Source organism: Aythya fuligula, chromosome 1 (assembly GCF_009819795.1).
Source record: "Aythya fuligula isolate bAytFul2 chromosome 1, bAytFul2.pri, whole genome shotgun sequence".
NCBI lineage: Eukaryota > Metazoa > Chordata > Aves > Anseriformes > Anatidae > Aythya > Aythya fuligula.
In genome coordinates, this window is record NC_045559.1 from 4,208,544 (window position 1) to 4,223,743 (window position 15,200).

General features: G+C 42.7%; 1 protein-coding gene across 1 annotated transcript in view; it reads right to left on the minus strand.

Moving 5' to 3' along the window:
* Positions 1-430: 430 nt before the first annotated feature.
* Positions 431-15,200, minus strand: part of SFMBT2 (Scm like with four mbt domains 2) — a 112,856-nt gene continuing 98,086 nt past the window's right edge. Inside the window, exons 17-21 of the mRNA XM_032203692.1 lie at positions 10,652-10,827; positions 9,117-9,289; positions 7,944-8,192; positions 7,571-7,699; positions 431-5,516 (exon numbers count right to left, since the gene is read on the minus strand). Of these exons, the coding sequence (XP_032059583.1) occupies positions 5,376-5,516; positions 7,571-7,699; positions 7,944-8,192; positions 9,117-9,289; positions 10,652-10,827 (868 nt within the window). The 3' untranslated portion in view covers positions 431-5,375. The remainder of the gene's footprint in view (positions 5,517-7,570; positions 7,700-7,943; positions 8,193-9,116; positions 9,290-10,651; positions 10,828-15,200) is intronic.

Here is a 15,200-nt window from a genome sequence, read left to right on the forward strand (position 1 = left end):
TGGCAGATTGCAGCTGAATATCCACCTGCTGGGAGAAGGAGGATTTTAAATTTTGTTTTAATTAACTGCACACTTTTTGACTTTTAAGTGAAAGAATTTGGTGAAGGCCTAGTCCCATAGCCCATGTGTGAGGGCCCTTTAACTAACCTCGGTCACTTCTGGATCAAATCCTGAGTAACAGATTCCCTTAATCATAGGTCAGCTGATACGACAAAAAGTATTATCAAGGGAAAAAAAATGCATGCAATCACGTTTTTAAAGAGCTTTTACATGTATGTACATATATATATACACTGTACTAAAGTTTTCCAAAACTCACATGACTGGGGGGAAGGGAATTTATTTGTTGAGTATATCTGAATTAAAGAAATGTGTAGTCACAAGAAAAAAAAAGAAAAGAATATAAAATCCTAATGTTTAATATGTTGCTGATTACAGAAATTATTTCTTGAAAAAGGGAATCAGCTTTGTAATTCCAAGCAATGGAAAGTACAGCATGACGTATCTTAGCACCAAAATGGAGCCCTTGAGACTATATTTATCCACATATAATAAAGCTGGTTTTAATGGTGTTCAGTTGCAGCATGTTCTTCTCTTTTGGCACTTGAATTTTGAAATGGGAGGAACAGTCTGAGCTGCATCAATTTTCCAGACACTCTATACCAGAAAAGCAAAAAGCATTTGAAATACCTTGAGTGTCTAAAACACTGCAGTTACACAGCAGCTCCATCACAATCAATTTTATGCCCTGAAAAGACCAGAGCAGGCTTTTCAGGTGACCAGTCATTGATTATGGTGGCCCAATGGTTCTGGCTGGCCTTCAAAGAGCTGAGACAGCGTTTGCTTCAGACAACACCTGTGGACTGCAGAAGATTGCAGTTTAAAGCCAAGGAATGGTGATGTTCCAGTTTAAGGCAAATTAGCTGCTTATCCAGAGTGAAATCTTAATGGGCTTTATGTATCCAACTTACCGAGAAACTCTGTAAATCCTACCCAACATTCAAATACCTCTGTCAGTATAGATGAGGCCATCTCAGCAAGGACATACATCTGCTAGATGCTTCACTAAGGACAGGGTGTGTAGGCATTGCCCTGATCTTAGTGGTTACCACAGTATTTCTAGGAGGTTTTCTGCACCTTGCAGGATCAAACTCTCAAGAGCTAGTGCATATGGTTAACACGGTGGAGCTGGAGACCCTGAAATCCTTCTCAGAGCTGAGGCCAACATGCCTCTGAGAGGTAGAAATAGCCAGGGTTCGGTCACCCTGGCATTGAGGAAAGAACAGGGAGTGTGTATGGGAGCTGTCTTTTTAATTTGGAAAGGGAAGAAGAACCAAAGAGAACATTTTTTTGGGGGGTGGGAGAGGTGCAGGAAGGAGGCAGGACAACCAGCTGGAAATCACGGGCATTTTCATTAAGCTACCCTTTTAATTCAATGTCAGAGACCAGTGCTTTGGGCCTGAAGACTAGGAGCTGGTTGAATTCTGTAAGGTAAGTGCTGATGGGGTTGGGAAGGGAGCAGGGACCTGCCCTGGGACCTGTTCAGCCTGATTCAGCTCAAGCTGAAAAGAAGCCAGGTGGAGATGGGCAGGTGCCATGTGCTCCGCAATCCCTTACTTGTGCTCCAGAGCACACAGCTCTAAAAATGTCCATCCTCAGTCCTATGTGCCTGAAGAGAGGCCAACAACAGGTGCCTGCACACCCTTTCTGTGCGAGAAAAGCAGTCTGTGTGAACGTGCTGAAGGTCAGCATCCAACAGCCCAAAAGCAACTGCATGGTTGCTCCTCAGCCCTTGGTAATGGTCTTGGATAATCACGAATTCAGCATTGTACAGTGGTGGCCTTTTTAAACTGCTAACGCAATAAACTTCTGCCCTGGGTACCGAATTCAGAACAGGGTGGGAGAAGACATGGCTTCACCAATGTTACTGGTGTACTTATGAAGTTTCACCAGCTCTGCATTTGACCCAGAACCTATGCAGGACCAAAAAAAACCTTCCAGTGGTTTATACTTCTACATAGCTTCTACACAGCAAGTAGAAGTATTATTTTAGCCTAATAAGAATGCATTTCAAACATCTTTTTTGAAGTACATTACTCCAAAGCCTTGCTAATTTTCAGGAATTGAAGCGCAGGCAAGAATAGGCAGTTCTCTCTGATCTCTTCAGAGATTAGAGTTTCAAGTGGCGATATGAGTGTACTGCCCAATTAAAGTATGCCAAGCCCATTTACCCCTCTAGTTTAAGAAATTGTCTAAGAGGTTCAGCTCCAGCTTCTCTAGAAGGCAATCAGTGCAACAGACAACAGTAACCCAATCCTCTTTTTCTTTTCATCTTGTAGACTAAAAAACAATAATAATAATATTAAACCATTCACCACACATTTGATGCAAGGTAATTTTAGGCTAATTTCAGGTTATCATCTTCTGCTAAAGAACAGAGAGAGATAAATGAGAGGACACTGGAGAACATTAAATTCAAAGACAAATAGTAAGGATAGAGAAACCTGAGGAAATAAAAGAGCCAGTGCGAGCTAAAAGTAAACTCTTTTTTTGTCTATTTGTTTAATAGGTGAGTTTTAAATATGGTTTAACTTCCCTGAACAATCAGTAAAGACTCCCATGTGGTGGGCTCAATGCTCCACCCATCCCCAGCTTGGCCAACACCCTGGCTGGGTGTTCCTAGAGTCTGTGGCTGTCTGCTCCCTGACCAAGCCTCTAGGAGTAGTTAGCTGCCATAGGAATATCTACAGTTACAGGGTTGATGGAGAAAGCACTGAACATTTTTTCAATGTATCCTAGCAAGTATTACATGTCTCTGACAAATCCCAGCAGCCAGAAACTCCAAGGAACATCAGAGTAGCAAAGGATGCTCAGAAGAAGGTGGATGTGCTAAGCAAAGGATCAGTGCAAGGATGCTGCTTAGTGAAGTCATTCTCCTTCCCTTCCTTGAAACGTCCTCGTACACTTGCTCTTCTGACAGCAGTCTTTTGGGAGCCATCCCCTGCAGGCAGATGTTGTACCAGCTGTGGGAGGGAGCTGGCTGAAGCAAGGTGGAGCTGGGAAAAGCACCCTCTCTTTTTGTTTTTCGTTGTTGTTGTTGTTTGTTTGTTTTTATTTTTCCCAGCTCTACTCTTTTTGCTGGGCAGAATCCCTTTCTTTTCAGAGATGAAATGAGGTGACATTTTTAGGGGATCTTTAGAGGAATCCAAAGTAGCAGGAAATCCAGTCTAAAGCCAAGTTTTTTAATGTCTGCAACAGTCCAGAATCCTATTCCTGGATTTCTGAGAAACAAAAGGAAACCATTTGGCACAGAGGTGACTACTTCTTTTCCCTTCATTTGGTTAAAACTTGAACAAGATCTTCAGTGCAAGACAACAGCTGACAGCAGGTCCAGTCCTGATGCCCCAAGTAAGAAAATCTTCGGTGATGCCCCAGGAGCTTGCAGAATCTGGCCCAGTCTGCAGTGGTTGCACCCATCACATTCTTCAGTGGCAAATCAGGAAACTCCCTGAAAAACGGACTAGAAAGTCTCCATGGATGCATGTCAAAGAGTCAATACTTGTTGCCTAATACATACTCCAGATCAGATTTGGATGTTGTCCAGAATGTTTATTTCCAAGGCTTTCCACCTTTAATCCAAAGAATCTAAGGTGGAAATTGATGAAGGAGAAGGCAGCTACGATAGCCTGGTGTTGGCCAGGAGGTTTTTCTGAGCACATGGTGGTCCGTAGGATTTTCTGATCCAAGTTTGTTGTCAACATATGGTAACTGCTGGAGGTGGGGGCCATAAGCACTGCTTTCAGATTTAGGGCTAGAAATGGCATTTCTTTTTGAAGAGGTCTTAGCAAAGTGTCTCTGGCATTACAGCATTGTCATATCACTATTAAATGTCAAGGGTGAGTTCACTGAGGCCAGGGAACTATGGTCTGTTTGTGATCTGTGAATAAGAGTCTGCTGAAATCAGTGGTTTCCTATGAAATCAGGCTAAAACTCAGCACAAACCATCCAATTCACTTTCTGATGGATGGATTCAATTTTATTGCACCTTAAAGTCAGATCAAAATTCAGACTTGGTCTGAAGAATCAGTTTGGCTCTTGCTTTTGGAAGAATTTTATGCCAATGTGATGCCACTGACCTCTTCTGAATTACAGAAAAATCAGGCTCAACATGTGGGACTCAGAGGGTCATATATCCCTGTAAAGTAAATTGAAAATACTTATCCTATATATATATACAACTAAGGCAAACCCTCTCTGGTGCACACCCTACTTGGCACAAAGCAAGCCCCCAGTTTCACTGGCCAGGGTGCCATTGGGACAATCTGGGGGCTGTCTACAGGCTGGTGACAGAGGGTGCAATGGGCCGGATCCTCAGCTGTTTTTTTACCTGAAAATACTGCAGCCTGAAAACACTGATGATTTTTATTCACACCTATCAACCAGATTCAGGAAAGTGCAAGTGAAATCAGCACTTTCTCAACAGTCTCACCATTAAATCAGAACCCCCCCTCTTTTTTATTCACACCATGGGCTCCAAAGCCAGGCCTTTGAAGTGACTTGAATTAAATCCAGTTAAAACTGGATGGGCTTGACTGTGAAGGGTATCATGCATGGTCCTTTACAAGAATGCAGTACTGTACAGATCCCATCACTGAGACTTTCAGCTTCTTGTACACAGCCAGCGTGGCTCAGAAAGCACTACTGTGCTTTAGGTCTTGGTGCAGCCCTGTCAATTCACTGCAGCTTTGTCTGATACCATACAGAAACCATGGGTTGAGTCCTTCTTTATAAATCGCTCCGGTATAACAAATAGTGTACGACTGGTAGAACACTTCATCCTTTTGTACGACTGGAGAGGGGGTCAAAAAAAGCCCAATGATCACTAAGATCAATTTGAAGTAAAGCCCAGGTCTTGTTACAGATGTTCACTTCCATTTCAATATGAAAGAAGTGTGTCAGAGTTGGAAAAAAGCATTGTTCATGTCCAGAAATTGATCTACACAAACCATCATCAGCTGAAAATGTCCAACCATTCTCCTTGGGAATGTGTCTGCCATCAGTAGGTTTGCTTTAAAGAATGACAAACAGTCTGATCCAAGCTGGCCTGGCACCACAGCGTAATGGATTGGCGAGGCTCACAAGGAGAGATGCCAGCAATCTTTCAGTGTGCTTTACTACAAGTACTGAAAAAATAGTTCAATTTGTTGCTAGTTTTTCGTTGTGTTATTTGTTCCCCCATAGATTAATTCCCAGTGCTTCCAATTCCATGTGTTTTTGGAAAAGAAAAGAGAGAGGGGATGAAAAACTTGAACAAGTCACAATGCTAAAAAAGAGAGGGAACAAGAAGGGGAGCAGAAAGAAATGGAGAAGTGCAGTCAGTTGGCATATTGTGCATAGAAAGCAACTTTTACTCGCTCAATCTGGTGACACAGTTTGATGGCTGGACCAAGCTTCAGCTCCATGCACTCTTGCACCGTGGGCAGTGTCAACAACAGGAGGGCTTGGCCATCGATGTCCTGGGGAGGAAAAACACAGTGATAACAGTTTTGTTTATAGATTCTTGAAGGCAGAAAGCAAGACCAGATATGGAGAAGCAAGAAGAGAAGTTTACCCCAAAAATTAAAGACAGTTTTGTCCTCTGCCCTTTTCTCCCACTTTGATGCAACCCATCTCCTTTTTCTGAGGTACCTGATGCTTTGTTTTGAAGTAGTGTATTCAGAGGTTCTCACCTCATCCACCTTTTGGGAAAAGCCTCCCAACTGTGAGAATGCTGGATCACCTTCTAAAGAGGGGACCACAGAGATCAGGTACGTCCCATTCCATGGCTAAGCAACTGAGGCAAGGAGAAGGCTGCAGAGAGTACACCAGGAAACACAGCAGGGAGCTGAATGGACGAACTGTAGTCAGTCCCAGTATCAAGCCAGACCTTTCTTTCCTCTTTTTTGGCACACAGTTTGCTTAGCACAGGTTTATGTCTGCCTTAGTCCATGTTGTGTCCCCTGGTGCACCCAAGATCTGCCTTGTTCTTCATCAGCTGCTGAACAACCAAGAAGAGCTCTTGCAGTCTCTGATATCACAAAATCACAGGGTGGTGAAGGGTCCTCCAGAGGTCACCTCCTTCCCTCAGATGTATTTATGCTCCAAACTCTCTGAACTAGCACCCCAGACGAAAGACATTTTATGAGGGATTTCTGTTGGCTTTATGATCCTCCTTTTAATTACGTGCTCAAGTCCTCTTTACTCTTTAATGGACTGAGAAGCAGACCAGTGGGCTACAAAACTGTTTTTTACCCCCTACGGAGGATCAGAATGTAAGTGCAGAAAAAGCACAGTAACTCCCAGGCAACATAAACTCCCCAGGACAGCCCTTATTAGGTAGTGTTAAACACAAGGAGGATTTGGACACCTTAAACACTGCTTTGATCAGGACTGTCCCGTTTTTCAGGTTCTTCCTACGGTGAAGCTTGATGCTATGGCTTGATGGTATGGCAAATAACAAGGCAAAGCTCCAGTCATCTGTGTTTGATTAAAGTTCCTATAAAATTCTCTTGCACAGGAGGGACAGGGTTGGCTTTCAAGCCCTGGAGTTATTCCAGGCTGATTAACAAATGGTTGGAGCAAGCTGCAGTGCAACGACTACAGCATTGTGCTATAGGAGTGTTTCAGCCTTGCTCTACACTCACACTTCAGTTTCCCCCAGCCAAAGCTGCTGTACTTTGGCACAGAGCTATTCACAGTGAAAAATCAGAGATAGTTCGACATGCAGTGGGCCATACCACTGGGTGCCATTGGCTATGGACTAATTAACTGCACTTGCTTCTTTCTAAATATGATTTCCTAGAGCTGCCCTTTACTTTCAGCAGTTGCTGTTACTCATTAGCCAAGGAATGGCTGTTTCTATATAAATTTTACATGTTCACACTAACTTGAGATGAAGGGCATTGGCTTCTACTCCTGTAAACTTACCTCCTTAACGGGAGGTGTTTGGCATCTCCTGGAATTGGGTCACCCAAGGGCCTGCTTGACTGCCAGATCTTCAAAAAGATGTAGATGGGAAGTTGGTGCCTACATACTTGGAGCACCTAGGGGTTTGTGCCAAAATCAGCTAATTTGGGGTTCAATTGTCAGTTTTCTGCTTCCCTGGCCAATATTTTAAGACAGGGAGCAACCATGTAGCCAAGAGAAACAGCTGTATATGTACCAAATAACTACTATCTGTTGATACTCTAAGGTGTCTGTGCTGTGCTGGGATTGTGCTGTTGACCTTGGCATGGACCACAGAACAACAAACAAGAAAGAACCAAACTTCTAGATTTTGCCAAGGTCTCAGTTTGGGGGCTTTCTGTTCCCTCTGAGTATCTGACAAGGCTCTGACTTGAATTTCCAAGGGTAGCCATGCCTCATCAGACACTTTGCTACAGCTTGGTCTCAGGGGATCTGAAGCCTACTCATACACTCTTCATGGAAGCCACAGGCCCAATATGTGCTGCCTTTTTTTTTTTTTTTTTTTTTTTTTTAATGTGAATAAACACCACAGTCACAAAGAGAAGAGTTACATGAAGACTTCTACCTGCTCCTGAAATATTTTGGCAAGGGGTGCACAGTCAGTCAGTTTAATAAACCTCACAACATCAGTCACAGTCCACTCCAATGGATTACTGTCCAGGACAAGCTTCTCTTCCTCTTCATGCTTAATTTCCTAAGAAAAAACAAAAGCTCTCATAAAGAAAACTACCTGGTGTGGAAAACCATGCTGCTGCTGAGTGGAGATGCCCTCCTCAGATGAGAAAGGCTTGGCACTGAAGGTCAATTTATAGAATCAAAGAATCATAGATTCATTAAGGTTAGAAAAGACCCCCAAGATCATCTCGTCTTTAGGGAAGACATTAGGGAAAACATTAAGGAAAACACGTCATTACTTGGGAGCTTGCAGGCACACTCACTTCCTTGACTTGCGTGCACTTCTCCGCCTCACCGAAGGAGAGGGGCTGGGGTTTGCGGCTCCGCCGAGCCCTCTCCGTAGGAGGAGGTCTGTCCGACTCGGTGCTGCTCCGCAAGGTAACCGCTCGCCGGGGCCTGGTGGAAGGCACCTCAGCGGAGGAGGTATCAGTCTGGTCATCACGGAGCTCGGAGCTCGTTTCCTCGCTCCCTGTCTCATCCTCCATTGCATCTGGCTCGTCATCTTCACTCTCCTGCACAAGGACCATCAGAGAAATGGTAGCAAGCCTCGGACACGAATACAGCAGCAGCTCAAAAGGCACCACATCAAACTGCACACCCATGTCCATGGCAGTCCACAGCAACATTTATTTTAACCAAATTATCTCATTTTCATTACAGTGCTACGTAGATTAACCCTCAATTTAGATTTGTCACAAAATGTAAAAAATACCCAGTGAACAAGTTCTTTTTTTTTGTATGTTTCTAACAAAAGGGCAATGGTAATAACCCATCTGGCATGAAACGTTCAGCAGATTCCTGGAAGTTTTGTCAGACAGAGCTTGCAGACACACACCAACTGATGGGAAGTGTGTATTTTGAATATTATATATACCTAAGTTGCCCAAATGACTTTGACAGCCGAGCTCTGATCATGCATCCAAGGCTTATGCACAGGTCTTAAGTGAAAGAAAATTTAGACCAAATTAGTTATATTGGTTGAAAGGCCAAAAAACTTGGGTAATGGTTGATTTCATCTTAAAATGGGTTTATTTCAATCTAAATTCCTTTGAAGCAGTATAATTTAAGGAAATGAGGCTGAACCACACCTAAATGAGGACTAAGTCATGAAGATGCAAGCAATCAAGTGATAGTGGATAAGAAGTTGCTCCCCTCCAGCTGAAGTGGAGGGAATTTAACTAAATTGGTGGAGGAAATTTAACTAAATGAATTTTCTTTTGGGTTGCATGAAGCAGCTGCAATTGATAGCAGAAATCTTCAAAATGTCCCAGTACAACCAGTCCAGTCTTAGAAGCAGAGAGTGGTAAAGAGGAATTCAAAATGGGAAACAGAAGTGGGGGGAGGTTGCTGATAAGTCCCTCAAAAATGAGATGCAAAAGTGCGTGGGGGGAGAGCAATGAGAGAAATTTGCTGATATATCCCAGTGCAATGCGTACCTCTCCAGAGCCTGCAGCATTCACATCAACAGCTGATGACCTCCTTTTCTTCTGCACAAAGATGGATTTCCGCCTTTTTCTGCGTCTGGCTGGCTTGACATGACCACTTTTCATGTTGTTATTTTCCCCAATTGGCGGCTTAATGATTTTTTTCCTCTTCCCATAATAATAAGCTGGAGAAATTAAAGCAAAATTCTCACTGAAAACTTTAAACCACCAAAAGAAGGGAACTTCAGCTTGCTTTTTGCTACTGATTTGGTATTACACTCTAGGTGCACTTTTATGAGGAACTTTAAAATGCCTTGATTTGGAAAAAAATCCAGTGTATACATAAGATGTCATTGTGGTCCAGCACAAAGTGTTACAGCTTTTATGTATGCACTTTTATTGGTGATGAGTTCAGAATTTAACCCCACGCTATGTACTTAGAGAAAGTTTCCACTAAGCTGAGCAGCAATTTTAAGCAAGTAAGCCAACATGTTTCATTCTTGATCTAATGCCCTTCTGCATGAGTTAACAGCCTTAGACACATTTTCAGCTGCTAATAGTTTCAGCAGAGGGTAGAGAGAGCCAGCTATCCTGAATTATGTATGTTGGTTCAATGCACAAAGGAATGTGTTTTGTTTCTGTTTTCTAACTCTGAGTATTTCTTGGCCCAAGCTGAAATTAAGGATGTGAAAATCCCCTGGCTTTACATCAGGGGCTTGGTTCATCTCCTTTTTTAGATGCCCTACATCATCCTCTGGGGCTGACAAGCAGGGTATCCTTGGACATGTAAAATGGTACTTGGCACCCACGTCAAAGTTTGTAACTGCACCGAGCTTTTCACAAGATCAATGGAATTTAGGGCACCATTCATCTGGCCAAATAGAAACATCAGCTCTAGGATAAGATAAGCACAGATGTAGATACCCCAGCTCTATCCCTCCAGCTCTCCATTCACTACCAATGGGAGCTAGGAGTCCATCAGGTGTAAAATTCTATAGAAACCCATACTCAGTGATATGAATCTCTCCGAGCCTGCTTCTTCTTCAACCCTGGCACTGAACAGAAGCAAATCAGTTCAAATCAATCATACTGGTTCATTGCAACTTCTGTGATAGAAGGACCCACTTCCACTTTCCTCACCTGTTTAAGACCCAGTTATATCAGTAACACCGACCAGTAATAACAGTAACACTGACAACAATGATGCAGCAGTTTAAATCTCAGCTGGCCACTGCAGGCTCCTTTTATGTGCTCCTTAAATTAACTTTGCATACAAAGAAAAGTCAATACTTCCAAGGAGCAGTGAGTTTCCAAGAGATATATTAGGATGGGGTGAGATGGACTGTTTTCTGGCAATGCCTGTTTCTCTGCACAGAATACTAAGGGAGCACATAGTGGTCAGGATTAAATAACTACTCAACCTACATGAGATGAATCCTACTCATTATTAATGCATTACCCAACTCACGTTCACTCATGTTCTAGCTCACACAGTACCCCACTGCTCTGATACCTGGCTAGCAACAAGTCCTGCAGCCAATACTCACTGTACTTGGTTTTAGTATGAATGGAGCAGTTCTCTGGGCAGACTTCAGCCACTAGCACAGGGCTGAATAAATTGGGGCAGCACTCCAACTTTGCACAGACTCTTCTGCAGAAATCCGCCACCTGATCCGACGTTCGCACAATCTTAACAGTCGCCCTGTACGTCTTCCCTCTGTATCTAGAAAAGAGTTCAAGATGACCCCGTGTTACCAATCAAGCTTTGATGCTACAGACCAGATGCTGCCCTCTTGTAGGGGGACACAGTCCTTAATGGTTTTTGGGAGAGTGTGTCTCTTGGGAGGGCAGGAATAAAAGGTCTGCTTGGTTAAGTGACTCCATTTCAGGCAGACTTGAAGGAAAGGTAGGGTGAAACGATCCTGGAAGCTGAGCTGTGGCATGGTTTTGGTCTAGAAAAGCATACAAGTACAAACTGGATATACCTGGACATACAGCAGAAGACAGAATAAGCTTCCAACCGACTTGGTGCAGATATTATACAGGATAATACACTAATACCATGAGCTGACACAAAGTTTTGGAGAGAGGGGTGTAGTCTCTTCTTATATATTGACCTGTGATGAAAATCCTACACACCTTGCAGAACTTTCTGGTCACCACCCTGTACTGGCAATGGGCTCTGTAAGCCCTCACTACACCTCTGGTCTCCTCCACTGCCTTCCTTGTTGAGGCAGCTCCCACATCACGTGCCAGCTCACAACATGTCCACCGTTTGATCACACAAACTAAGGTCACTTGCATTGTAGAAGTATTCGGGTGAATACTGGATTGTCTGCCATATGGAGACCAGATGACTTCACTGCTATGAGAACTGGGCAGTCCAAAGCCCAAGGAACTCATCGGGAGTCTCTGGAGTGGTTTAACGGGGTTCCAGGAACAGGCCCTTAAAACAGCGATTCCTACAGGGAATGCTTAGAGCAGAAATCCTCAATGAAAGGTTTGTCTTAAATTTGTTAACCATGTGCTACTAAAACATTTATTTCAGTGTTTTATATGAAGTGTTTCTGAGCGATAAGTGAAAGAAAGATACAGTTACATCCCTGCTGTAATACGTTGTAGACGTGAACTCTGAAAAACCAATTATCCTCATAATTTATTAAACAGCAGCACCAAGCTATTGTAAACAGTGAGATAAGGTTTTTAAAACATCTTTTACGCATCCTGAGGAATGCAACACAAGAGACAATCATGCAAGCGCCTGGTGCTAAGGCATTATAAATGTGCTTTAGAGGAGAGAAAAGTGACACACAAAAGAAAGGGAGGGTGAGACAGTGAAAGAGAGATTACTGGATTGGAAGCAAAGACGAAGATAGAGTCATCAGGAAAAATGAGACAAAGCATTTGTGAGTACATTACAACCCATAGGTCACTAGCAGGGAGGCAGCTCCTGATAGTCAGATATGGAAGAGGAAGAGAAACAAAGGAGACGTGGCTGGAGAGTTAAAATACACAGCACGCACCTAGACTCAATTCCCTCCCTCTGAAGATTTTACTGAATTTCACAAAACAACTGAGAAACCAACTCTTGCTGCTCTACCACCCAAAAGTTCTTTCTGGAAACACTGAGATATGGGAAGAGGGTTTCATCTCATGGTATGTGAAGTCCCATAGAGGGGATACCCAAATGAAACTCAGGTCTGAGAACATCCCAATCTGACCATTCTCATGTCACAAAAGACTTGATCCAAACTATCACCTCAACCCAAAACTCTTCCAGAACCTATAGGAGCAGCTCTGCAAGGCACCAGACTCCCAGACACTCTATTTGGTGTCCCCAAACTACCCCAGGTTATGGAGACAGTCCTGGAGCCATTCACTCTCCTTATTTAATTAGCCAACCCTTTGTGCACCCTGACAGACCTTGGCAGACATATGAGATAAACTGGAAAAAGTGCTTCTTCTAGACAGACAGCACTGTTATTCCGGCTCCCCTATGAAATAGCTGTGCAGGCTGGCTGGCTAAAAGGGGTTTGGCAAAACCTAATATGAAAAGAACAAATTCTACAGGCATTAAAATATATCTACTTATATATGTTTTATATTTCTTTTCAATGTGTTTGAAAAGACTCCTGCCCTTATTACTTCTCCAGAAGCCATTAAGTTTAATGACGGCCTAGATCGTTAGGTCAGTAAATCTGTGACAGGCTGAAGAATTTCATTGTGCTACCTTCACCTGAACCTCAACAACTTTGCTCGGACTAAAGCACCACTTCCAGAAAAGCACCAGACTCCCCTTTAAGGTCTTCATGCTGGAAGAAACCTGGCAGCAGGAAAACCTGTACCTATAAATCTATGCCTCGTTTTATTTATGGGTATGTGTGGATCTAACTTACATTTATTTGTCCTTGTTCTGACTTTCACCACAAGGATGAAAAGACTGCATCTGGTTTTGTTTCCCTGCAAAAGCATTGTAATCAGATTGCCTCTTGATCTTCTTTCTTACAAGCTAAGAAAGCTGCCTGATGGGTATTATTCAAGGATGGCTGACTTCTTCTAACTGCGTACTTCCTATTGTGTTTGGCTACCCAGAAAGGACCCATTGTACATTGTAAAGTGCCTGGTGAAAGAAAAAGATGAAATTATGAAAAGGAACAACTGACTGATTTCACAGTTCGGTCTGAATGCAACACACATAGCAATTAACAGACTGGATGGCAAAATGTAGATCAACACAACTGCACCAATGAGTCTCAACAACCCAAGGTGTTAGTACTGGCCACAGTATTATTTTTTACATGATTTTGGCCTTGGCAGCACCTCTTTCAACTATAAACCAGATTCTACTAATATTTTCCATATTTCTCACACTGCAGATTTCTAACACAAACACCACCAAATGTAATTTGAGCTTGTCTAGGACAGCCATGTGGAAATAACTCTTTTGGATATAATCAGAAAAACCTTTTCCATTAGCATCATTCAAAAACTTACCTACTACTGATATTCCTATTGATGCTTTCAAACAAGGACTCCTATCTTCTTAACCACTTTTAAGTAGTAAGTAACCTGCATGCATAGCATGGCAGCACTGGAGACAGCAAACAGCTGTGTCAAGCTTAATATTTTTAGTTTGCTTGGAAATAACTGTTACTTTAAAAATAATTTTTCAGCTCAAGTCAAAGTAATTTTACTTTACTCTCCCTTTCTTTCTGCCCTCAGATCCCAAAATGTGGAGAAACCCTTCTGGCTGAAACAACTTCCAGGAAAAAATATACTCAGGATCTTTGCTGATTCATGAGCAACAATATTGAGCTAATAGCACTTTGCTGGCAGTATCATTCTTCTTTTGGAACCAGACATTCATGAGAATAAAATGTCTTCTAGGAGCTCCAGCTGGGGTCCATTGTGCAATGGTGTGAAAAGGATTGTGATGAAGATACATCAAAGTGCAAGAGCTTTGAGATTACCCTCATTTTCAAAGGTTTTATCACAAGGATATAGCTAACAGTTCTGACAACCTTTGAGACTATTTTGAATAACTCAGTGTCTAAAAGTCTCCACCTCTTTTCGAGGATCAAAAATTCCTATCCGTTCTTTTGCAAGAAATTTCCAGTTTCTTTTCCAAGCTCAAAGTCCACCAAACATATGAAATCTCCTGCAAACACCTCCTGCAAACACCAGCCACCCACAGCAGACAGCCAAAGTCTCTCTGCATTGGCTTTACCAGAAGCAATTTACCAGTCCAGCAGTACAAAACACCCACTTTACTGTTTGATTCAAACCCTTCCTGTATGGGCCCTTGCAAGTGCCAAAAAAACAAACAAACAAGCAAACAAAAACACCTAAAAACCCTAAAGTTTTCATCAAAACCTTCATACCTTTAAAGCTACTCAGTCCACCATGAATACCAAGGATTTTGCAAATACTCTTAATCTGGGTAAAATCAACAAAATCATGGTAGTTTACAGTGGTAATTACACTAATTCACTCTTGCAGTGCCTCAAAAAATAGGTGGCAGAGCTGTTGCAGAAGATAAATCACATCACATGAGCTGTAGATTTGTACTGACATTCAAGGACTGCCATTAATAACTGTTTGCCACCTGGACTTGGCACCACTCCACAGCTTGACTCTAAATATATTATGGGAGACTGTGACGAAAGCCTTGTTAAAGTCAATACAAATAACTTCCACTGGTTTTCCCCCAGCCACCAAAGCAGTCATCTCATCACATCAGGCAGAATTTGTCCTTTGTAAGTCAAATGCTGAGTCCTCCCAGCCACCTTCTGGTCCTGCATGTTCTTGGAAATAGCCTTCAGGAGGCTTTGCCTAATAACCTTTCCAGAGACTGAGGTTATGCTGACCAGCCTGTCGTTACTTGGATTCTCCTTCTTGTCCTTCTTGAGGTGCCATCTGATGTTTGTCTTGATCAAGTGAACTTTCAAATATGACAGAGAGTGGCTTTGCAATGACATTAGCTTGTTCCCTCAAGCAGAGCTGGATGCATCCCATCTGTTTGCATGCACTTGCATACATCCACTTTGCTTATGTCATCTCTAAGTTCTCTTCCATCAACCATGGGCAATGCTTCAC